Source organism: Desmodus rotundus, chromosome 12 (assembly GCF_022682495.2).
Source record: "Desmodus rotundus isolate HL8 chromosome 12, HLdesRot8A.1, whole genome shotgun sequence".
In the NCBI taxonomy this organism is placed as follows: domain Eukaryota; kingdom Metazoa; phylum Chordata; class Mammalia; order Chiroptera; family Phyllostomidae; genus Desmodus; species Desmodus rotundus.
In genome coordinates, this window is record NC_071398.1 from 30,365,669 (window position 1) to 30,390,040 (window position 24,372).

General features: G+C 42.7%; 1 protein-coding gene across 2 annotated transcripts in view; it reads right to left on the bottom strand.

The window, feature by feature from the left end:
• Positions 1-24,372, bottom strand: part of KLHDC4 (kelch domain containing 4) — a 92,989-nt gene that overhangs the window by 13,409 nt on the left and 55,208 nt on the right. For both annotated transcript variants that reach the window (XM_053914435.1, XM_024556004.3), the window contains exons 5-6: positions 23,042-23,178; positions 1,444-1,536 (exon numbers count right to left, since the gene is read on the bottom strand). In XM_053914435.1, coding sequence (XP_053770410.1) covers positions 1,444-1,536; positions 23,042-23,178 — 230 coding nt within the window. The remainder of the gene's footprint in view (positions 1-1,443; positions 1,537-23,041; positions 23,179-24,372) is intronic.

The window sequence follows — 24,372 nt, forward strand, 5'->3', positions numbered from 1 at the left end:
AGGAGGGCAGAGCTGGGGCGGTGAGCCGGGGGGAGGGCAGGAGGGCAGAACACAAGACCCACTGAAAATCGGCAATCTTTGGTTAAGGCCAAGTTCTGTTCCTTATTAGCTCTTTTGGCTTCTTCAACTTTCACTTGAGATGATGAAATAGCTTTAAGAGAATGTGTGAAAACCACTTGGTAAACTGCATCACAAGACATAAAACTAAAGCTTGATTATGCCCAAGTTATGTCTTTAAAGGTACAAAATCACTCCTTGTTTAATATGAATTATACTTTTAAAATCCCACCCAAAAGCATTTAAGAATTTATATCCCTGTTTCTCAATTCATAAAAATATTCTTTATTCATGAAGAAAATGGAAGCATTAATGGAGCCAAACTACACTACAACCCTCGGCCTAGGATGTGGGAGTGGGGAAAAATTACAGCACTCACTCCTCGCTCACCAAGTGCCTCCTTCTTCACATGTGTGTGTGAGGGTTTCATTTCATAAGCCAGTCATTATCAAAAAAATTGTGCAAATGGATGTATAACATGACAAAGTGTCAATGGGGCCTCCACAACGAACAAATTGATAAGAATGCTATTTTTTAAAGGAGGAGAGAAGAGAGCAAAAATGAGGCACTCAGAGAAAGATATCCATCCACCTCCTTTGACAAGGTCATGGTCAGAGAAAAAGCACTGCAAACATGGCCTTCACCAGGCATTAGTCTGGACATTTACTACCCAAAATGCTACTGTAGTACGACGGTGACAGGAATACTACTAACCTCTTCACCGTATGCCTGGTTTTTCTAGATTAAACTAAGGATATTCAAGAGGGTATCTGTACAGACAACAGGCTTAAGACAATCAGGAGCCCGCTAGGCTGGCCTGGGAAACCAGTGTGGTGTACACCGAGGTGACCATGACACTGGAGGAAAGTGGAGGCCCCTCCTCAGACACCCCTGCAGACCACCAGGTAGCACTGCATTCCCCACTGAGGGAAGGGTCCCCTGGCCAGCAGCATCAGCATCACCTGCAAGTCTGCAGAAATGCAGATCCTCGGGCCCTAGGCCTACTGAGTCAGAAACCTGAGGTGGGCTCAGCAGCCAGAGTTTTAACCAGCCCTCCAGGGGATCCCGTACCAGGCTTAAGTCGGAGAATCCTGTGTTAGGTAAGACTGACCACACCATCTGCAGGGCTCGGGGCAAAATAAAAATGCGGGGCCTGTTCAATGATTGTTCAGAATTTCAAGACAGTGAGAACAGAGCAGTAAACCAAGCCCAAGCCCTCCTACGTGTGGGGCCCTGGTTGGCTACTTGAGCTGCAAGCCCAGGAAGCTGGCACTGGTTTTAGGAGATGGGCGGCATTTTCCACATGTATTCAGAATGATTCTTCCCATAAGAAGTCTACTCCTTACTACTCCAGGAAAGAAAATGCTTCCTGCTATTGGCACCAACCTTGTACTCTCATGGAAGCCACCAAAAAGGATTAACTGTCTCTTCCAGGCTACCATCCGATGTCCACTCCGACCTGAAGGACCTCCTGGTGATCTACAGTTAAAAACAAAACAAAACAAAAGACCACTTTTTAGACCGATTTCTGTTTTGCAAGCACTTACTAAGTACCATTTAATTTGACCAGGAGCTTTTGCAGACTTCAACGAGCTCCTTAAAAATGCTGAAAACATGAACCCCAACACTGACAGGTTTTCTTTAATAGAGAGGAATGTTCATGGTGTATTATGTGCTTACAAGCAAATCTATGATGAAAATAAAAAACAAACCTAGCCAACCTCCATGGACATATTTTTGAAAGGAGTGGGACGTCCTCAAGTACAGCCTCCGGCAGATCCTTCAGGAGTCGTCCAGGAGAAGGCGTCATTATCATAGATGACAGGGACACATGTGTTACTGCCCCAGAAGACCTTCCCGTGGGATGGATGCGGAGGTGGGAGGCCGCATGCTGAGGACCCTGACTCTGTGCAGGCTTAAGCTGATGCATGTGTTTGTGTCTTAGTTTTTAACAAAAACCGTTTAGAAAATAAAATTAAAATTAAAAACTTTTAAATGGAAGAAAGCTTATAAAATAAGGATATAAAGAAAGAAAATGTATTTGTACAGCTATACGATGTACGTGTGTTTTACATACATAGTGTAGCCAAGTGCACAGTGTTTACAGAGTCTGCAGGGGTGCACGGTAGCGCCCGAGGCCTTCTCATTCACTCACCCCTTGCTCACCGCCTCACCCAGAGCAGCTTGCAGTCCTACACACTCCCTTCATGGTAAGCACCCTATACAGGTGCATTGTTTTTTCTCTTTTGTACTGTATTTTTACTGTACGTTTTCAATGTTTATCGCTTACAGTATTCGGTACAGTAACATGATGTACAAGCTTGCAGCCCAGGAGCAACAGCCCAGACTACCTAGCCTAGGGGTGTAGTAGGCTGTACCATCTACGTTTATGTAAGTGCACTCTGTGATGTTTGCACAATGAGAGAATCACCTAACGACACATTCCTCAGAACACATGCCGTCAGTAAACAATGCATACCTGCAGATACGTTTTCAAAAAGTTCTTCAGAGAAATGGGAAATAATTCACATCAGAAATAAAGAGAGCATCAAAAAAAGGAAAAATAATAAAAATTTTTACCTAATTGATCTAAAAGATAACAATTTGTTTAAAATAATAGGCAACATATTTCATTCTGTGTACTTATATGTAAGTAAAATGAATGACAGCAATGATACAAAGGACAGAGGTAAGGAATTAGAGTTATTTTTTACGATAAACTATTCACATCACTCATGAAGTCATATAGTGTTATTTGAAAGTGTACTTGGATTAGTTGTAAATGTCAGGCAACCACTAAAAAAAACAGTATAACTCATATGCTAATAAAGGAGAGAAAATATAACCATACAGAATGCTCAATTAAAACCACAAAAGGCAAAGACAGTGAAAGAAAAACATAACAAATATCAAGGCAAAAAATAGAAAATAATGAATGTAATAAAAATTAAGCCAACTGTAGCATAATTAGTTCTAATGTCAACGGTCTAAATGCAGTCATTGAAAGTCACAAATTGTCAGAGTGGATCAAAACACAAGAGCCAGCTACATGTTGTCTACAACAAACCCAAGTTAAAGGCGCGTACAGATTAAAAGTAAATGGGTGCTAAAAACTATGCTAACAGTAATCAAAGGAAAGTAAGAGTAGCTAAATTCATTTCAGACAGAACAGACTTCAAAACAAAGGAAGTTAATCAGTGATTTTTAAAAAGACATTACATCATTATAAAGGGACATTGTAAAAATTCTCTAAAAAGACAACAATTCTTAACACATATGCACCTAACAACAAAGCGCCCAAACTATGTGAGGTAAAAACTACTAGAATAGCAATAAGAGACAGATGAATTCTCTGTCATAGTTGGAGAAATGAATGTCTTTCTCTAAAAAATGGACAGATACAGCAGGGAGAAATCAGTAAGAACATAGTTGAACTCAACTAACTCAATCAACCAGATATAACTGACACCTACAGACTACTTCATCCTACAATAGCAGAATAAACATTTTTCTCAAGCTCACATAGAACATTCACAAAGACACACCACGTTCTGGGCCAGAAAACACACCTTAATGAATTTTAAAAAATAAAAATCAGCCCTTGGCTGGTGTGGCTCAGTGGATTGAGGGCCATCCTGCAAACCAAAGGGTTGCTGGTTCAATTCCCAGTCAGGGCACATGCCTGGGTTGTGGGCCAGGTTCCCAGTTGGGGGTGTGTGAGAGGCAACCACACATTAATGTTCCTCTCCCTCTCTTTCTCCCTCCCTCCCCCTCTCTCTAAAATTAATTAAAATCTTTTAAAAAATTAAAAATAAAAATAAAAATCATAAAAAGTTTGCTTTGGAATTAAACTAGAAATCAGTAACAGAAGGATAACTGAAAAATCCCAAAATATGCAGAAATTAAACAATATACTTCTAAATAATATATGGGTCAAAGGAGAAATTTTAAAATATTTTGAACTGAATGAAAATGAAAACTACTTATCGAAATGTGTGGAATGCACAAACAGTGCTAAGAAATAAATGTATAGGACTGAATGCACATATTAGAAAAGGAGAAAGGTCAAAAATCAATAATCTAAATTTCTACCTTAGGGAAGTGAAAAAAGGAAAATCAAACCCAAAGCAGGCAGATGAAAATAAATAATAAGAAACCAGACCAGAATAATAAGACCGGAAATTAATGAAATTGAAAACAGAAAATCAGTAGAGAAAAATCGACAAAACCAAAATCTGGTTCTTCAGAAAGATCAATAAAATTGACAAGCCTCTAACCAAGCTAAGAGAAAATGAGGACAGAAATGACTAATACCAGAAATGAAAGTGGAAACATCATTACATACCCCATGGAAATCAAAAGAATAAAGAACAGTATGAACAACTCCATGCCCACAGATCTGATTACCCAGATGAAATGGGCCAATTCCTTAAAAGACAATTTGCCAAAACACACACAAGAAGAAACAGACGATCTCAACAGGTATGTATCTATTAAGGAAATTGAATCGATAATTAATAACCTTCAAAAACAGACAGCACCAGGCCCAGATGTGTTTGTTGGTGAGTTTAACAAACACTGAAGGAAATTACAGCAATCTTCTATAATGTCTTCCAGAGGGCAGTTCCTATCCTCTATCCAGTGCTATCCCAATACCAAAGCCAGACAAAGACATCACAAGAAAAGAAGACTACAGACCAACGTCTCTAGTAAACAAAGATGCAAAAATCCTCAATAAAATACTAGCAAAATGAATCCAGAAAGTACAAAACTATGACCAAGTGGGGTTTATGCTACGTATGCCAGTCCGGCTCAACATTTAAAAATCAATTAATATGACCCACCACATCAATAGAGTAAAAAAGAAAAATCACACGATAATAAAGAAAAAGCCATTTGACAAAGCACCTGTTCATTATTTAAAAAAAAAAAAAAAAAGCCTCAGTAAACTAGAACAGAGAACACTCTGAACTTAACAAAGAACTACCAAAAAAGAAGATGGAGGCATAGGTAGACACACTGTGCCTCCTCGCACAACCAATACAAGGACAATTTAAAAACAAAAAACAACCAGAACTAACAGAAAATCGAACTGCATGGAAGTCCGACAACCAAGGAGATAAAAGAAGACACATTCATCCAGACCGGTAGGATGGGCAGAGACACACAGCTGGGCAGAGAGGACTCTTGACAAAGTGGTGGCTGGAAGACTGGGGTGGGCAAGGCTGCAGCTGGCCAGCAAGGCAGCAGTTAGCGGACTCCACGAGGCGGTGGCTGGCGGACCTAGCAGTCCCACATTCCCGCACAGATAAACCGGCAGGAACAAAGGGGGAGCGAAACAGACTGCGCAATCCCAGGGCTCCAGCGCTGGGAAATAAAGCCTCAAACCACTGACTGAAAACACCTGCGGGGGTTGAGGTGGCAGTGGGAGAAACTGCCAGCCTCACAAAGAGTTCGTTGGAGAGACCCACAGGGTCCTAGAATATACATAAATCCACCCAGGAATCAGCACCAGAAGGGCCCACTTTGCTTGTGGGTAGCGGGGGAAGTGACTGAAAACCAGCAGAGAGCGGAGCAAGCAGCACTGTTCCCTCTCAGCCCCTCCGCACATACTGCATCACAGTGCAGCCACCAGCATTACCCCGTCTGGGGGAACACCTAACGCTCCGCCCATTTAAGTAACAGACACGCCAAGAAAAAAAAAAACTGGCCCAAATGACAGAACACTTCAAAGCTCCAGAAATAATTCAACTAAGCAGCGAACAGATAGCCAGCCTATCAGATGCACAGTTCAAAACACTGGTAATTAGGACGCTCACAGAATTGGTTGAATTTGGTCACAAATTAGATGAAAAAAAAAAAGGCTATGCTAAGTGAAATGAAAGAAAATGTACAGGGAACCAACAGTGATGGGAAGGAAACCGGGACTCAAATCAACAGCATAGACCAGAAGGAAGAAACATCCAACCAGAAAAGAATGAAGAAACAAGAATTCAGAAAAATGAGGAGAGGCTTAGAAACCTCCAGGACATCTTCAAACGTTCCAACATCAGAATTATAGGGGTGCCAGAAGGAGAAGAGGAAGAGGAAGAAACTGAAAACTTATTTGAACAAATAATGAAGGAGAACTTCCCTAATCTGGCAAAGGAAATAGACTTCCAGGAAGTCCAGGAAGCTCAGAGAGTCCCAAAGAAGCTGGACCCAAGGAGGAACACACCAAAGCACATCATAATTACATTACCCAAGATTACACAGAAGGAGAGAATCTTAGAAGCAGCAAGAGAAAAGGACACAGTTACCTACAAAGGAGTTCCCATAAAACTGTCAGCTGATTTCTCAAAAGAGACCTTACAGGCAAGAAGGGGCTGGAAAGAAGTATTCCAAGTCATGAAAGGCAAGAACCTACATCCAAGATTGCTCTATCCAGTAAAGCTTTCATTTAGAATGGAAGGGCAGATAAAGTGCTTCTCAGATAAGGTCAAGTTATAGGAGTTCATCATCACCAAGCCCTTATTATATGAAATGTTAAAGGGACGTATCTAAGAAAAAGAAGATAAAAAATATGAACAGTAAAAATGACAGCAAACTCACAGTTATTACAACCACACCTAAAACAAAAACAAAAGCAAACTAGGCAAACAACTAGAACAGGAACAGAACCACAGAAATGGAGATCACATGGAAGGTTATCATCAGGGAAGTGGGAGGGGGACAGAGGGGGGAAAGGTACAGAGAATAAGTATCATAAATGGTAGGTAGAAAATAGACAGGGGGAGGGTAAGAACAGTATAGGAAATGGAGAAGCCAAAGTACTTATATGTATGACCCATGGACATGAACTAAAGCGGGGGAATGTGGGCAGGAGGGGGTGTGCAGGGTGGAGAGGAGTGAAGGGGGAAAAATGGGACAACTGTAATAGCATAATCAATAAAATATATTTTAAGAAAAAGAACTACCAAAAGAAAAAATCCCTACAGCGAATACCACACTTAATTAAAAACTCAAAGCTTGCCCTGTCTAGGATGAACCCTTTCACCACTCCTTTTCAGCACTGTATTGGAAGTCCTCGCTAATGCAGTAAGGCAAGAAAAGTCTATAAAATTTATACACAATGAGAAGGGAGATACAAAACTATCTTTGTTAGCAAATCACACAATCATCTATCTATGAGTTGGCCAAAAAGTTCATTTGCTTTTTTCTGTAAGATCGCTCTAGTAGCACCTGTCTTTAACTTCGTTTGAAACAATTTTGTTAGGTTATAATGTGACAGCTGTCACATCACTGCGCATTTAAAAAACTTATTAAAACTGGTGAATTTGTGTGTAGCCATTACATTGAAGGTGGAAGAAAATACACAGCATTTTCAGCGTATTATGCCTTATTTTTTCCAAAAAGGTAAAAACACAACTGAAATGCAAAAAAAAAAAAAAAAGATTTGTGCAGTGTATGGAGAAGGTGCTGTGACTGATCAAATGTGTTAAAAGTGGTTTGCAAAATTTCATGCTGGAGATTTCTCAGAGGATGATGTTCCATGGACAGGCAGACCAGTTGAAATTGACAGCGATCAAAACAAATCAAAGATATTAACTGAGAACGATAAATGTTACACCACGTGGAAGATAGCTGACATGCTCAAAATATCCAAATCAATGAAGTTATTGGTGATAATGAAAACTCTGTCTTTTATTTTACGAAAAAAACACAGACTTTCTGGCCAACCCAAAAAGAAATCCAAAGAAGTTGAAAAGAAAACTCCTAGAACTAATAAGAAATTATAACAAAATTGTAGGCAACAAAGTTAATATATGAAAGTCAATTGTTTCCCTATAAACCAACAGTGAACAAGTGAAATTTGAATTTAAAACAATACCATTTACATTAACACCCTAAAATAAAATACATAGGTATAAATCTAACAAAATACATACAAGATCTATATGGGGAAAAATACAAAATTCTGATGAACAAACTCAAAGAACTAAATAGATGGATGAACATTCTATGTTCATGGAGAGGAAGACACTAACTGTCAAGATGTAAGTTCTTCCTAACTTAATCTCTAAATGCAATGTAATCTCAATCAAAATCCCAGCAAATTATTTTGTGAATACCAATATACTGATCCAAAGTTTACAAGAAGCAAAAGCCCCAGAATAGCCAACACAATATTAAAGGAGAAGAACAAAGTGGAAGACTAATGCCATCTGAGTTCAAAACCACTCAAGACAGTGTGGTTTTGGTGAAAGAATAAACAAACAGGTCAATGGAACAGAACAGACAGCACAGGAATAGACCCCAGTAAATACAGTCAACTGATCCTTGACAAAGGAACAAAGATAGTCTCTTCAACAAACAGTGCTGGGCCAACTGGACATCCACAAGCAAAGTAACAAACCAAGACACAGATCTTACACTCTTCACAAAAATTTATCCAAAATGGATCATAGACCTAAATGTAAAATAGCTGATAAGCTAAACTTTATAAAATTTAAATCTGCTGTGCAAAAGACAGTATCAAGCAAATTAGAAAAGAAGTCTGGGGGAAAATATTTGCAGAAGACATGTATGATAAAGGACTGTTATCCCAAATATGCAAACAATACTTAAAACTCAAAAACGAGAAAATAACCAACCTGATAAACAGATTCTTTCTATGCTGGAATCAACCCCCACGGCCCAGGTACCTCTGCTCACCCCAGTTGACTGGTTGCTCTCTAGGCTTGGTTCTCCCACCTACAGAACCCCACTGTCAAGTCCCATGTCCCCCAAATACCTCAACAACTCCAGGCTGCAAGGAACGGTTATAGCCCAAACCACAGTTATAGGATGCACCATTCTGTACAGCTGCCGTCAAAACCAGGTGCCCTAAAGAATACATCAGCATGCAGAATCTCAAAGTAAAAGGAAGCCTGAGCTGCCCAATCTAAGTAATCTCCTCTTCATCAAATTTCAGATGAACAGTTCATCACACAGCACTATGAGACACCCCCCTCAGAGCCTTCCCTCATTCCAACCCAGACCAAATTCACTTCTCACCTTTCTTCAAAAGCTTGATCATACTGGTCTCTCTCCACTAATGCCCTAAACTTATTAACATCTCTCAATGTGTCACTCAAAATGACCACTGGGCTCACCATGAAAAGCCAGCCAAAAGTCACCAATACCTGTTCAACCTTTAACACTGGCCTCTGGGTAGCCTCATCGTATGTCCATGCCTACCAGAATTACAGTTCCAAATCCCTCTATTCTAGGAGCAAGGCCAGCTTTTTTTTTTAAGTCATATTTCTTAATCCTGTTTTTATATGCAATTGACATGAAAAATTTATCCCACTTCAAAGCTTTTTTAAAATTTTAGCCTTTTATTGATAGCATATTTGTATTTAGTTTATTAACCATATTTGAAAGTATTTTTTAAATTTTTAAGAATTTTTCAATTACAGTTGACATTCAATACTGTATCAATATTAGTTTCTGGTGTACAGCATAGTAGTCATTTACATAACTTATGAAGTGATCCCCCAATATGTCTAGTATCCTGCGGACTGAACCATACAGTTGTCAGAGCACTACTGACTATATTCCCCAAGCTGTACTGTACCTCCCCATGACTATTTTGTAACTGCCAATTTACCTCCCAATCCCGTTCACCTTTTTCACCCAGCTCCCCCAACCTCCTTCCCACCCGGCAACCACCAGTTTGTCGTCTTACTGATGAGTCCATTTCTGTGTTGTTTGTTCATTTATTTTGTATCTTAGTTTCCACGTGTAAGTGAAATCATGTGATATTTGTCTTTGTCTGACTTATTTCACTCAGCACAATACCCTCTACATCCATCCATGTTGTTGCAGATGGTAGATTTCATTCTTTCTACAGTTGAGTAATGGTGCATTGTATGTATGTACCACTCCTTTACCCAATCGTCTATCAATGGACACGGGCTGCTTCCATATCTTGGCTATTGTAAATAATGCTGCAATGAACCGAGGGATGCATATATCTTTTCAAATTTGTGTTTTGGATTTTTCAGATAAATACCCAGAAGTGGGAGTGCTGGGCCACATGACAGTTCTATTTTTAATTTTTTGAGCAACTTCCACACTGTTCCCATAGAGGCTATATCAATTTGCAAACCCACCAACAGTGCATGAAAGTTCCCTTTGCTCCACATCCTCTTAAACACTTGTTTGTTGATTTTTTGATGATAGCTATTGTGACAGGTGGGGGGTGATACTCATTGTGGTTTTAATTTGCATTTCTCTGATGATGAATGATGTTGAGCATCTTTTCATATGTCTATTGGCCATCTGTATGTCCTCTTTGAAAAAATGTCTCTCCAGGTTCTCTGCCCATTTTTAAATCAGATTGTTTGTCTTTTAAGTGTTAATTTGTATGAGTTCCTTACATATTTTGGATATTAACCCCAATCGGGTATATCACTAGCAAATTATCTTCTTAGTAAGTTTTCTTTTTATTTTGGTGATGGTTTCCCTTGGTGTCCTTTGCTGTGCAAAAACATTGTAGTCTGATGTAGTTCCACTTGTTTATTTTTTTCTTGCCTAAGGAGACATATCCGAAAAAATATTACTAAGAGCAATGTCATTAGAATTCACCACCTATGTTCTCCTCTAGGAGTTTTATGGTTTCAGGTCCTACACTCGAGTCAATCCATTTTGGGTTTATTCTTGTATATGCCATAAGAAAGTAGTCTAGTTTCTTTCTTTCTTTTTTGCATGAATCTGTCCAGTTTTTCCAACACCATTTATTGAAGAGACTGTGTTTTTCTCACTATATACTCTTGCCTTTTTTGTCACAGACTAATTGACCATATTGGCGTGGGCTTATTTCTGGGCTCTCTCCTGCTCCACTGATCTGTGTGTCTGTTTTCATGCTAGTGCCATGCTGTTTTGATTACTATAGCCTTGTAGTACAGTTTGGTCATGGTATCTCCTACTTCTTTCTCAAGATTGCTTTGGCTATTTGGGGTCTTTTGTGGTTCCATATAAATTTTAGGAGAGGGAGAGGAAGAAAGAGGGAAGGAGGAAGGGGAGAAGGGGAGAGGGAGAGGGTGATGGGGACAGGGAGAGAGAAACATCAATGTGTTATTCCACTTCTTTATGCATTCATTGTTTGATTCTTTTTTTAAAAAATATTTTATTTTTATTGTTTAAAGATGTTACTTATTTATTTTTAGAGAGCGGAAGGGAGGGAGAGAGGAAGAGAAACATCAATGTGTGGTTGCCCCTCACGTGTCCCGGGCTGGGGACCTGGCCCGAAACCCAAGCATGTGCCTAACTGGGAATCCAACCAGTGACTCTTTGGTTCACAGGCCAGCACTCAATCCACTGAGCCACACCAGCCAGGGCCATTGGTTGATTCTTGTATGTGTCCTGACTGGGGTTCAAACCCACAACCCTATCATACTAGGACAATGCCCTAACCAACTGAACTATCTGGCCAGGGAAGTATGAATATTTCAATGATGTTAATTCTTTCTATCCATGAGCACAGTATATGCTTCCATCTGTATCCTCTTCAATTTATCTCTTCAATATCTTACAGTTTTCTGAGTACACATCTTTTACCTCCTCGGTTAAATTTGTTCCTAGGTATTTTTGATGCAATTACAAATGGGATTTTCTTAATTTCTCTTTCTGACAGTTTTATTTGTGTTAATAATGCAAATAATTTCTGAATATTAATTTTGTATCTTGTTACTTTACTTAATTCAGTAATCAGTTCTACTAGCTTTTGATAGACTCTTTGGGGTTCTAAATATAATATCATGTCATCTGCAAATAATGACAGTTTTACTTCCTCCTTTCCAATCTGGATGCCTTTTACTTCTTTTTCTTGTCTGATTGCTGTGGCTAGAACTTCCAATATTATGTTAAATAAAAATGGTAAAAGTGAACACGCTTGCCTTGTTCCTGATCTTAAAACACTTTCAGCTTCTCACCATTGAGTATGATGGTAGCTGTAGGTTTGTCATATATAGCCTTTATTACGTTGTTCCCTCTATTTTCACTTTGCTAAGAGTTATCACAAGTGGATGGGTTTTACAAAATCCACTTCTAGATTACCTCTTGCTAGTAAATACCTCTTGCCAGATTTGGTCCACAGGATAATTTTGGATGCTGAATTTGTCAACAACTTATTTGCTCTCCCACAGATTAGTAAGTGTATTTTCTATTCAAATTCACGATAAAAATGCCAAACGAACAAGGCTTGGAAGGAGAGTCCGGGTGTGCCATGATACCACCACCTGCAGGTTCACACCGTCTCCAAGCACTGGCCTCGACAGGCACTCTGCATGGTGGGAAAAGGGCCCTCTTCGGAGCCGGCCCCACCCCCCAGACTGAAATGGATGGCACAACATCTCCATCTCCTCTGTGCTGGGTGCTGAAGGAATGAGCCACATAATACAACTGCACAACAGAGAAGTTGAGAAGCAGCCACACGTGCTGGGCAAGAAGCAACCTCCCCTTTAAATAAATTCTTTGATGTAATGCTTAAGAAGTACAACATGGGGAACAATTCAACAACTAGGATGGTCCAATTCTACTTCAAAAAAAATATGCAGGAGAGCCGAATGCTACCAATGTTACTCTAATAATGGAGAACCTGAAGGCCCAGAGACCTATGGAAAAGTGTCAATAAGCTATCATCTTTAAATGACTCCCAGAAGCTGAGATGCACTAGGATAAGGGATTTCTGCCCACAAACCTTATGGGTGTTTTGTCCTCTGGTGACCCAGGCATGGAGGACTTAATTTACTTTTGGTAGCAGCAGCCAAGTACCACTCTGCTTTGTAACCAAAATGGGAAAATTTTCCATAAAAAGACTTCACATACCCTTTCAGAAAAATAAAGCCACCCAAAAAAAGCCTGTTTATATCTGAATCTCCAACAGGCACTTTTCAACTGCCATCACTCCTAAATATGGAGTCTTAAAAAATCCCCATGTTGTACGCAGCCAGATCTATAGGCAGCACAAAAATACATGTGCAACGTTGTGGGAGTGTGTGCTTTCAGTGCGGCTGAGTTATGTGCAGAACAGCATTCCAACAGGGCAAGGTGCCACTCAGTGTCACCCAGCCCCTTCTAACAGGCCACATGGTGACATTTACGGAAAGTACGCGAGCATCCAATAACTCCATGGAATTCGAGTACAAACAGAGTGTTAAGCCCTTGGCATGTAAATGCTTCCTTGAGGTATTTCAAAGTTTACACCTTACAAAATTACATGCTATTGTACCACGCTATACCAGGAAGCCCTGGGACATTTACTGAACAAAGGAACAATTTATCCCATAAAACCTGAGTCAACATTACACAGGCCCACCAGACAGGAAATTCAGTCTAGTGGCTCATCCTCGACCAGAAAAGACCCCTTTTAAAAATGGTACAGCCTGGCCCAAGCAGGAACTGTGTGCAAAAAGCATCACTCTTTTCATCTCAAACAGTGTCCCTTTGGCATTTGGCCCCACTTTTCCAAGTGTCAAATCAATCAAATAATCTGAGGCTTCGTAAGTACAGGGTATTGTATCACCTTGACAGAATAACTAATAGCAGTCTCTAGAATCCAGGTAGTTTAACAAACCGTTGTTTTATTTCTTTTTTAACTGTTACCATTCATAAGAAAACTATCTGTGGAGAGTTTATTCTATGCTGTGTGCATTCATTCCTCACAATAAATGCATGGTGCAGACATTATATTTAATACCATTTTATATAATTGAGAAAATCAGGACTTAGAAGTCAAGAAACACACTAAGCTAGTCAGTGGCACAGCCAGAATTTAAATTGAGGCAATCTGGCCCCAAAACCTGCACTTTCAACAACCAATTAATTAGACACTAAACTACACCAAATGAAGTCAGAGGTACTGTACTAAAGAAATCTATGGCCCCAAAATTGACCACTTACCCTAACGACAGTCTTCAATTTCATATATCCTTTGCCTTACCCCTTGATTTTTCTACAAATCAGTCACTCTCGTCGTGCTGGTCTTCCCTCCCCCTCACGCACACCACATTAAGACAGTCATCAATCAGCAGACAAGGAGTGGGGGCTCCACACAAGCTTCCGCTCCCTCTCTAGGGGCTCCTGGCTTCACTCCCAGGTGCTGCACAGCTGTCATTAAAACTTGCCTGACAAAAAAAAAAAAAAAAAAACTTGCCTGACTACGAAGTCCAGAAAGACTCAGACAATGAGCCAACCAGCTCACTGGAGAAGTCAGACAGCAAAGCACGTGTGTGTCTCCATTTCCACACGCATGTTTCACACCCCAAGATTCACATACTTTATAATTATGGGGCATGATCTGATTCAGCTAACTCATTACTGCCTTTTGCAACAGGATTGTAAAAAGAGCTCTGAATCATTCTGCTAATAATTCTTTTTTAGGATGTCAACTTTTCTCAGACATAGCTTTCAGATACACACACAAAGTGGGTTCAGCTAAAGACCACACAAACACTGGTTCCTTTCCCAAACCAAGGAAAAACAGTGCATGTGTGCCCATGGCGCACACACTCGTACACTGCATCCAATCAATTTTTACTGATCAGGTACTAGGTGCTTCAACGCATATAAAAATGTATTAGTTGTATACAAATGTTCACAGCGGAATTCCTCCACGGCTGGAAAGTGGAGACAACTCGTGGATACACACAACGTGGTGCATCGAAAACAACGGAATATGTGCAGCCATAAAGAATATTCTGACACGTACTGCAGGGTGGATGGGCCTTAAAAACATTATGCCAAGTGTGAGTCAGCCACAAAGAACAAACCTTGTAGGATTACAGTTGCATGAAGTATCTAGAGTGGGCAAATCCACAGACATAGGAAACAGGTTAAAGGTGACCAGAGACTGGGGGAAAGGACAAGTGTAGGGTGAGTTGTAGTGGGAACAGAGTCTTTCTGGGGTACTAGAGGCACTCTATATTTCAAGAGCAGTGGTAGCTGTACAACTATGTGAATATGCTAAAATACACCGAATTATATATTTTGAAAGGTGACATTTTTTTAGGCATATGAAAAACATCTGAAAATAGCTGAGTTCTATAAGTAGCCTGACCTCCTCCTTTGTGGACTAGCTAGATGGCACCAACTTTAGAAACAAATGGAGAAAGGGTGTCGAAATCTTTCTCCCTTTGCCCAACTGCATCTCCTCCGGGGAGTAAAGGAGGAAAGCGGCGTTTGCCTTTGGAAATGCTGGCTTTTGAGTGTGGCAGGCTGACCTAACCAAACCTTAACAAAAAGGCAACCAGAACTGGTAGGGCAGGCCAGCTGTGACGGAAGAAGGGGGTAAAAGTGCCTGAGCGCCCTGGCTGGTTACACATGCAGTTCCTCTCCCAGGGCTCCCGGGTTTGCTCTCTCTCAGAGAAGTCCCCCAGAGCAAGCAGCAGCAGGGGAGACTGAAGGCGCACGGAGGAAAGGGAAGGAACCAGGGCACGGCCCCTCTCCCCCACCTTGGCACCTTCTGAGGAGCATCAGCATCTCCTGTAGCTCCAGCCCCAACCCCACTCCACCTCCCAAGCCAAACAGTGAGATGTGGCTTCTAGCTGTCCCACTGGTTTGGCTTTGTCCACCACAGGTGTGACCAATCACATTTGTGTCTTCCTCATTAGACCCTCACTGATACACCAACTCATGTCAAAGGAAAGACCTTTGTAAACTCCAGATGCTAGCTGTTGGGCTGAAAGTTTGTGTTCCCCCACCCAAACTCAAAGCTTGAAACCCTAAACCCCAGTGTGATGGTATCTGGAGGCAGGGCTTTGGGAGTGATATGGTTTAAATGAGGTCAGGAGGGTGGGCCCCCATGATGGGATCAGGGCCTTCATAAACAACAGGAAGAAATAACTCTGCAGGAGCAAAAAGGACCACGTGAGGACACAGCAAGAAGACATCCGTCTCTGAACCAGGAAGTGGGCCCTCACCAGACATCCAATCTGCCGGAGCCTCCATCATGGACTTCCAGCCCCCAGAACTGCAAGAAATCGGTGTCTGTTGTTTAGGTCCCAATTCGTAGTATTATGTTACAGAAGCCCAAACAGGCTAAGACACTTTTCTAGTGTTTCACTCTTTCAAGGTTGTTTTGCTGATAATCACAGATACACCTTCAGTTATCAGCCACTCATTTGCTCAAGTGGGAGGGACAGGTAATTCTTTCAATGGCTTTCCTCTCCCAGCCCCTCTGCAGGTCCCCCACTGTGAAACAGGTAAAAGCTTCTGTACTGGGTGGCAGGGCAGGCAGGGCAGATGCCGAGTCCCGTCTCTGGTGTCCAGTTCCCTCAAATTCACTAAGTGCACATACATTTAAAGCACAGACACCCACCCACTGCTTCCCTACCCCCTGGAGCAGATACAGTCAGGGAAGGAAAGACTGATTGTATGTTTTATAAAAACAAAAAGTTAGTATATAGAACCTATGTTACCAAATCAGGCCTTTTTTTTCTTTTTAAATTATCAGGGCAGTTTTGCAGGCACCTCCCACTGAAGATATACTGACGGGAACCTCAAAATGTCGGCCAAAAGCTGGAGGAACACGTCCAGTGTAAAATGAGGAGGCTGAAAGCTGGCATTTCATTTAAGCTTTGGTCTTCTTGATGTTAGTAACCCTATGATTTTTCCTCTCACTTTCAAACTGTTACGATGTCGCATAAATGCCTGTTGCTACAATGGAAAATGTGCAAAACTGAAGACAATAAAAGGGTACTAAGTGCCTATTTGTTGTCCAACATGCTACAGAAACACCACCAGAATGGCAACACCCGAGAGGAAAATGCCAAGCACTGGCCTGGGTGGAACAGCGGGAGCTCTCCCGCCCAGCTCACGGTTCTGTAATCAGTCCCACCAGAGTGGGGAACAGCTGCCAGGGCAGGCTACAGCAGAACGTGTGCAACCCTGTGCCCCCACTGCCTTACACTACTCTTTAGACATAAACTTAATGGAAATACATAGATGTGCCTATCGTAAGATGTGTAAAAGAATGCTGAGAGCAACACCACTTATAAAAACTGTGAACTGGTATCTTGCCGCTGCCACCACCAGGGAAAACACACAGGGACTCTCTATAATGGCACATTATACAGCATCAAAATAAATAAACTATTCCCATATGCGACACAGTAAATCTCACAAAATAATGCTCAGCGAAAATGCCAAATGTGAGAATACATTCACATGCTGTGCAAACCAAGCAAAGCCAATCTGTGCTTGGGGTGGGCACTGGGGCTTGAGGATGCTAACTGCACTGTTTCCTGGACCTGAGCAGACAGGCACATTTACTTTATAAAATTCATCAAGCTGCACGACTGTGTGCTTTTCTTTATATATAGTTCACTTCATTACAGTTTACTATTAAAAAAACAGAGCACTTTTACAAACACAAAACCTGCCTCTGGTCCCTTTGGGGTCATCTGCACCACCTGGAGAGGCTGTCCTGAGTGGACAGCGGCTGCAGAGGTGCGCCAGCCTGCAGGGTGCTGCCTGGATGCTAATGGCTGCGTTTGGTTCCTGTTGTGCCCACACGAAGGCACTGTGACACCACTTGGGGTGAGGGCAAGGCCTGCTCAGGTCACTCAGCTTCCACTGCAGGACAAGGCACGGGCAGGATGCAATCAGAGCCTGTGCTCATCTCCACACCCGGCCACCAGTGAGCACCGCTGCTAAACACAGGAAGTTGCAGGTGTTGCTTGTTCAAGGCACCCCTTCAGTGGCCTGCCAGGGAGCTCGCACCACTGGACCTCAGACCTCAGAAGAACAGGTCTGACCTCACTACTCCAGGCCGGCCCTGCCTGTCCCTGCTATCGTTTCCTCAGACCAGCCCATGCAAGGATGGGGGCAATACACTTGTTCATTGGGAGCCTGGCGTGAATCAGAACAATGGCATTGAAAAAAACATGTCATATAAATCAAAAGTCACCAGCTAGGAAGAGAGAATCCATCCTACCCTCCAAAGAGAAAAGCCTATTTAAAAGCCAAGAAAGGGACTAAATACAGAAACAGATTTAACGTGGTCTCTGTTGGCCTTTACCAATACGTAACCTTCCTCACTGTCAGTCTCCCCAGCTGTAAAACTACCCCCATGAGAGTGAAAATCATTTTAAAAAACTGAACGCAGAGCACCCAGCCAAATTCTGGTAACAAAATAAATATAGTTCATAGTGAACTCCACCTGTGCTTTTCAAGTGATGCAAACCCACATCATGTGGATTTTCCCAGGCTGAACAGTCTTCCCCAGAAATGGAAAATCAATCTTCATTTTGGCTAAATCTGCTTATCTTTCTTTTTCAGATCAACAAAAATAAGGAGAGGATAAACTGTCAGTGGTAGTCCTCTTTCAACAGTGGCCATTACCCCTCTGCACTAGTAACCAAGTCCAATGACGAGCAGCAGCAGCTCCAAGTCCAAACCCCACACACTGTAACCTAGCCCCCGGATCCAACAGACCAACTGTAATTATCAGTCTACCTGCACCTGCCCAAGGTTATATTGGGTGGTGTCAACTAAGCCTGCACAGCCCTGCTGACAACAGTTAGGTGATACTTTCATTTTGGAATGGTCAGTAAATTACAACAGCAATACTTTCATAATTTGAATTGTTAAGGATCTAAGAAGCACTTCACATGAGTGTTCTGACTTCTGAAAGGGAGCACACATCTTCACATCAGCGAACAATGCTCAAAACCAGTATGAGACCCAGCAGTAACCAAGGCTGATGGACCAGTAACCGAAGGCTCCAGCTGTGGTCTAGGGTCTCATGGATGAGGGTCACTAAGGGGGCTGGGAAGGGGTTAATGTAAAATGCAGATTCCTGAGCCCCATCTTAAACCTTTATAAATCAGGCTTGATGTTTGCGATGAGGGCAGAAATGTGCATTTTCAAAGTTTCCTAGGTGCTACTTGGTACGTGAAAATCTGAGAATCACTAGTAGAGTAACAGAGGCATTCTCTCAGCGCCCAGCCATCTCCCCAGGCTGACACGTCTCCCAACCACACCTGCTGGGAAACCTTCCTTAAAAGTGCCCCTCCAAGTGCAGATAAGGCCAGAAACGCTGCTTATTCCGTGCGGTAGCCCACCAGAAGTCCAGCACCTGCTACACAGTGAAGCGAGGGTGACCACCGAACGATTAAGACCGGCACCCAAACAAGAATGTTGCATGCTGAGGATTGCTGGGAAAGAGGCCCCCCAAAATAAGTGTGGAGGTGCCAAGTAGTGTCTTGGGGAGACAACAAGAACACAAAGTACAGTCTTTAGGAATACCTACACCTTTGACTTCACAAGTCTACTTCTAGGCTGTTTTGAACTTTACTGACGGATAAAAAATGAACCTCACTAAATGGAGATAAGTACAGTGTTCTTGATTGGGAAGAGTGAGGATTAGAAAGATGTCCACTCTCCCTAAACGTAATCTATAAATAAAAGCAATCAAATCCTATTGAAATGTTTAAAAATAGAACTTGAAAAACTGATTCTGAGCTCATATGGAAAGAATGAGTACATGACAAAGAAATATTTTAAGTAAATGGAAAAACCCTCTAGCTACCAAAATATACCACAAAGCCATAGTCATCAAAATGAAGTAACCCTATAACAGGTGAAAATAAAAGACCAATGAATCTTTTCATTGGAAAAGACCAAACAATCCAGACTTTGCCCTGTGTGTGTGTGTGTGTGTGTGCACCTGCACGCATGCATGTTGTGAGCACCAGGCTTTCAGGCCCACTTCCTGAACACACGAGCAGGTCCGTTCACACTCAGACTTCTTCCTCAGGCACGTGTTGTTCTGCATCTCGTTTCTTCGCAGGCACTGGTGTACATGCTTTTCTATACAACATGAGACAGGTATTTCTTTACAGTATACTCTTAGAAGGGAATCTGGGGCCAATCGGTATGCACATTTAAAACATGATGAAATGACAGACGCTGCCTACATTCCAAGAGGCACCAGCCTGTTTTCCCAACCCTCACCGACACTGAATCGGACATCTCCTTTTCATGTCTGCCATTTGTGACTGGCCTTTTCATGTCCTTTCTCAAGTTCCTGTCAGGCCACTCATTGCTCACTCCCTTATAGAGGGCCTCTGTTTTGAACACGAGCTCACTGTATGCTGCAGGCAGTTTCTCGGCACTTGTCACCACTCGCCACTTTCCTTGCGGTGGCATTTCCCACACAGAAACCTGAACATTTCCTATGGTCGGGTCTATCGATCTCCTGTGGATCCTGGTGCAGTGACGGACTTGGGAGGCCCTGATGGTGATGGACTGCAGACAACTGTAACAGCAAGAGAAGGGGCTACACCAGAGCTGCGCTCCCCTCAACAAGGCAGGGGGTGGAAGGGCTGCAGCTGCAGGGATGGTCAGGGCACCGAGCATTCTAGGAAGGCTGGAGGTAAGCACCCAAGATGAGTAAGGGTGGGAGACAACAAAGATAGGGAAGAGGACATCTGTCAAACAGTATCTCATGCAGGCCATTTATGATCTTTTGCATCCCATCAGGCAGGGGACTTAACAACTGAGTAAGCCACAAACACAAGGCATCGCACAACCATAAATATGTGAAGCACCAGCATCTGAAGTTTGCTGAGCAGCGGAAGCACAGAAATTAACCTGGGCATTCAAACTCTCCTGGCAAACAAAGTAAGAGGCCAAGCTGGGAACAGGCCCTCCATCTCACTTCCAGTCCTGTACTCAACGGGCTGTACCTTTCTGGTCAGACACACTCCCCACGGCCCTCAGGGACCACAGGCTCAGGTAAAATGCGCCCATCACACCCTGGCTACCCTGGGAACAGCTCAAAGCAACACTCTGCCAGTTCCTGCTCATCTCACCCACAGGAACCAGAGACCACCCCAAGAAGGAAGGCTTGAAAAAACAGTGATTTAGACAAAAAATAGAGCCCATACCTCCTTCCTGCCTCACCACTCTATTTAGACTAAAATACAGGGGTAAGAATGGCAACTGCATTTTATCTTTGTAGTTTGTGGTTTCACAGTAGTTTTTAATAGGCTCTACACTATGCCTTTAAAATAAAATACAGGGGTAAGAATGGCAACTGCATTTTATCTTTGTAGTTTGTGGTTTCACAGTAGTTTTTAATAGGCTCTACACTATGCCTTTAAAAAAAACTCTCACAATAAGCAAGTATTCAAGTAATGAGAGACATGTTTATCAGAGACAATTTTCGATTTAGGACAGATGCCTCAAATGCCGCGTAAGCATAACTGAGCCAACAGCACGGGAGGCAGCTGGGATTGCACACGGAGGCAACGTCGCCATCTCTGGCTGGCGGGGGGACAGTGGCCACAGCGAGCTGTTCACTCCCCGAGTGACTATATGTCCACAGTGCCTCCTTGCTCCCTTGTAACACCCGCAATGCATGTTCTAGAAGCAGGAAAGGCAGAAGGCCACAAGAAAGTGTGCATGTCACAAAAGAGCTCAGAACGTCCCTGCAGGAACACCGCACAGATGTGCTAGCACCACTGCTAGGCCCCTGGATGGCCGTGAGATTTGTACACATTCTTTCACGGAGAGGGCTTATTGTCCCTCATCCATAAATCTGGGCAAACAGCAACCAAAACTGATAAAATTGCTGAGAAAATACCAAAAATCAATTCACCAGCAATGAACAAACAAGCAAATCAAATTGGGTTTTGAAAAAAAATGATTGAAGCAAAACAAGACAACATAGCTTGCATGCTTTGGGCCTAAATATTTTTTTTAAATTAGGGGGAAAATGACCAAGTTTCAATATGTATGTAATGAAATCAATTATCATATGAAAATAATTTCTTGATGCTATGCCTTGGAAGATAATGACGCTTTCCCAGAGCAGGTTAAGAGAAAAGGAAGTGAAGTCAGTAGTTGGTAATGCACACCAAGGTCTTTCTGGTTCCAATTTGATTCAGATTGCCACCGGGCCTTCTCCAGCAGGGCAGCCTGGCTTGGGGCACCTATTTACACTTCCCACTAGCACAACGGACTCTTTACAATGTTCCACTCTAGGCCTGGAGCCAATCAGATCAGGCCTCCACAGCCTGGCATGGTGGTCTTCTAAGAAGCTCATTATCAAACAACCCAGCAGACTCTTCAGGGAGGGATGCTTGCCTCTGACGACCCTAAAACACTCCGCACCACTAGTGAGTCCCACAGGGCACTGCCTGCTCCACTGAGGAGAAGAAACTCTGGTTTGCGGCTCTAGTGGTCGGAGAAGACACCTGCAACATGGGCACATGGCCAGCGCGCAGCACGCCCACCCCAGAAGCATGAAGCCAACTAACTCTCCCAATCTGGCCCTCTCCTAGGTTTCTTCTCATAAATAATTTATACGTAGACACAATGTCTGTCTCCCCAAAGACAGGTGTGCGGTGCTGACCACTGACACTAGAAGTGAAGTGCAGTGGTAAATGTGACAACCACATACCAATGTCACTGAAAGATGCAGAAATCAGGCTCCAGTGAGAGCTGAGCCTAGTTTATTGAAGAGCGATATAAAGGCCTTCTCGTCCTTCATCCACTGGTTCCACTGCTTCTATGTGAACTGGACCTACAAGGAGCACTCCGTTTTAGTAAATACCATAGCTCCATTCCAGCAAGCTGAAGTCCAGAACACCTTTAAGGAGATAAACAGATGGTCCAGGAGAACTGCATTAAAATATGATCAATTTAATGCAGACACAGGAGGAACAAGAAAGTAAGTCTGAATATAACACTGCTCCCAGCGACCCTGGCAACATCTTCTACAAAGCCAGATGTCAGGCAGCAGCGGCCAGGTCGGGTTTCTCTGTGAAGGGTGCAGAAAAACTTAAGCTCTTCCCTTACTGCAGTTACCACTGAAGCTGGTCCCTTGGGGCTCTGCAATTCATGCTCCTCAAGTCCTGGAATTCTACCGGATCCAATCTCATCACTGTGAACCAAGCATGCTGGCACACACAGGAGCCGGGCCCAGAGGTTTGCTTATCATGCAGCACCTTACCTGACTTGCTCCCAGGTCCTGGTGGCCAAATGCAGAACCCAGAGATCCTTGTAGTGGTAAAACTGCTCTCCATCAGGAGAAGCAAACTCCCCTCCAAAGATCCACAGCTGCCCGCCACCTTGAGGTACCGCCACAGCCTGTGACAAGGAAGGTGACAGGTCAGGGCAAAGCCGCACAGCTCTTGGCCAGCTCCAGAGGGGTGGAGCAGCAGCCGCACCAGAACACAGCACCTGGTAGCCATGGCCAGCACCCACTCCTGCCTCTGAGGGAGAAATCCCTCATCAACAAACCCTCCTAAGTCAAAGTCTAATAAACATTCAGGCATTCCTAGAATGGCAAAATTAACATCCACTTATTTTTAGACAACCCCACATCCCATTAAAATGGACATAGTTGTGTCAAAAGTTACATCAGTTATAACACAAACTGACAGAGTAATTTTTATTAAATATCTGTAACAAAGCTGTTTACCTGTCCTCATTAACCCTTTTCTAGCTATTAAGCATTGTATACCTAAAACCACTCACGAATAAGACAAGTAATATATAATGTTTATGTAACATTATTGACATTTATTTTTTTTAAAGATTTTTAATTTTATCTTATTTTTAGAGAAAGAGGAAAGGAGGGAGAAAGAGGAGAGAAACATCAATGTGTGGTTGTCTCTTGCGCACCCCCTACTGGGGACCTGGCCCACAACCCAGGCATGTGCCCTGACTGGGAATCGAGCCAGCAACCCTTTGATTCTCAGGCTGGCACTCAATACACTGAGTCACATCAGCCAGGGCTAACGTGTATTTTTTAAACATTTAAGCATAACAGGAAGGTACACGGAAGCAGTGAGGACAATTCCCTTTGGGCTGCACATGCAGGAGGCTCTCCCACAGAAGAGGACAGAGTGGCACCTAAGCCACACTGACCCTGCACCGCACCACGTCAAACTTTCAAGACACACACGTGCATATTTCAAAATATTACCAGGCTTACCAGAACATCAAAGTATTCACAGAACAAAGAGTTCACGGGCCAAACATTCCACAAACTAATGTGCCAACCCGAGGGGAAAAGCGGCTGAGAACAGGAACACCAGGGCTCACATCCCATGAGCAGAAATTACTCTTCACATTCCAAGGTTACTCACCAACTGAACGAGAGTGAAGCGAGACTACCCAACAACCCATGCCATGCATTAGAATCAGAAATGACAGGATGGAAAGACAGAAGTGTGTCCAAGCCATCTTGGTGTTCTTGGGACGGGGAACCAAGTAGTTGAGTTGTCCATCACCCCACTGAAAGCTGCGTCTCCACAGGGCGAGGGCAACATTCCAGAC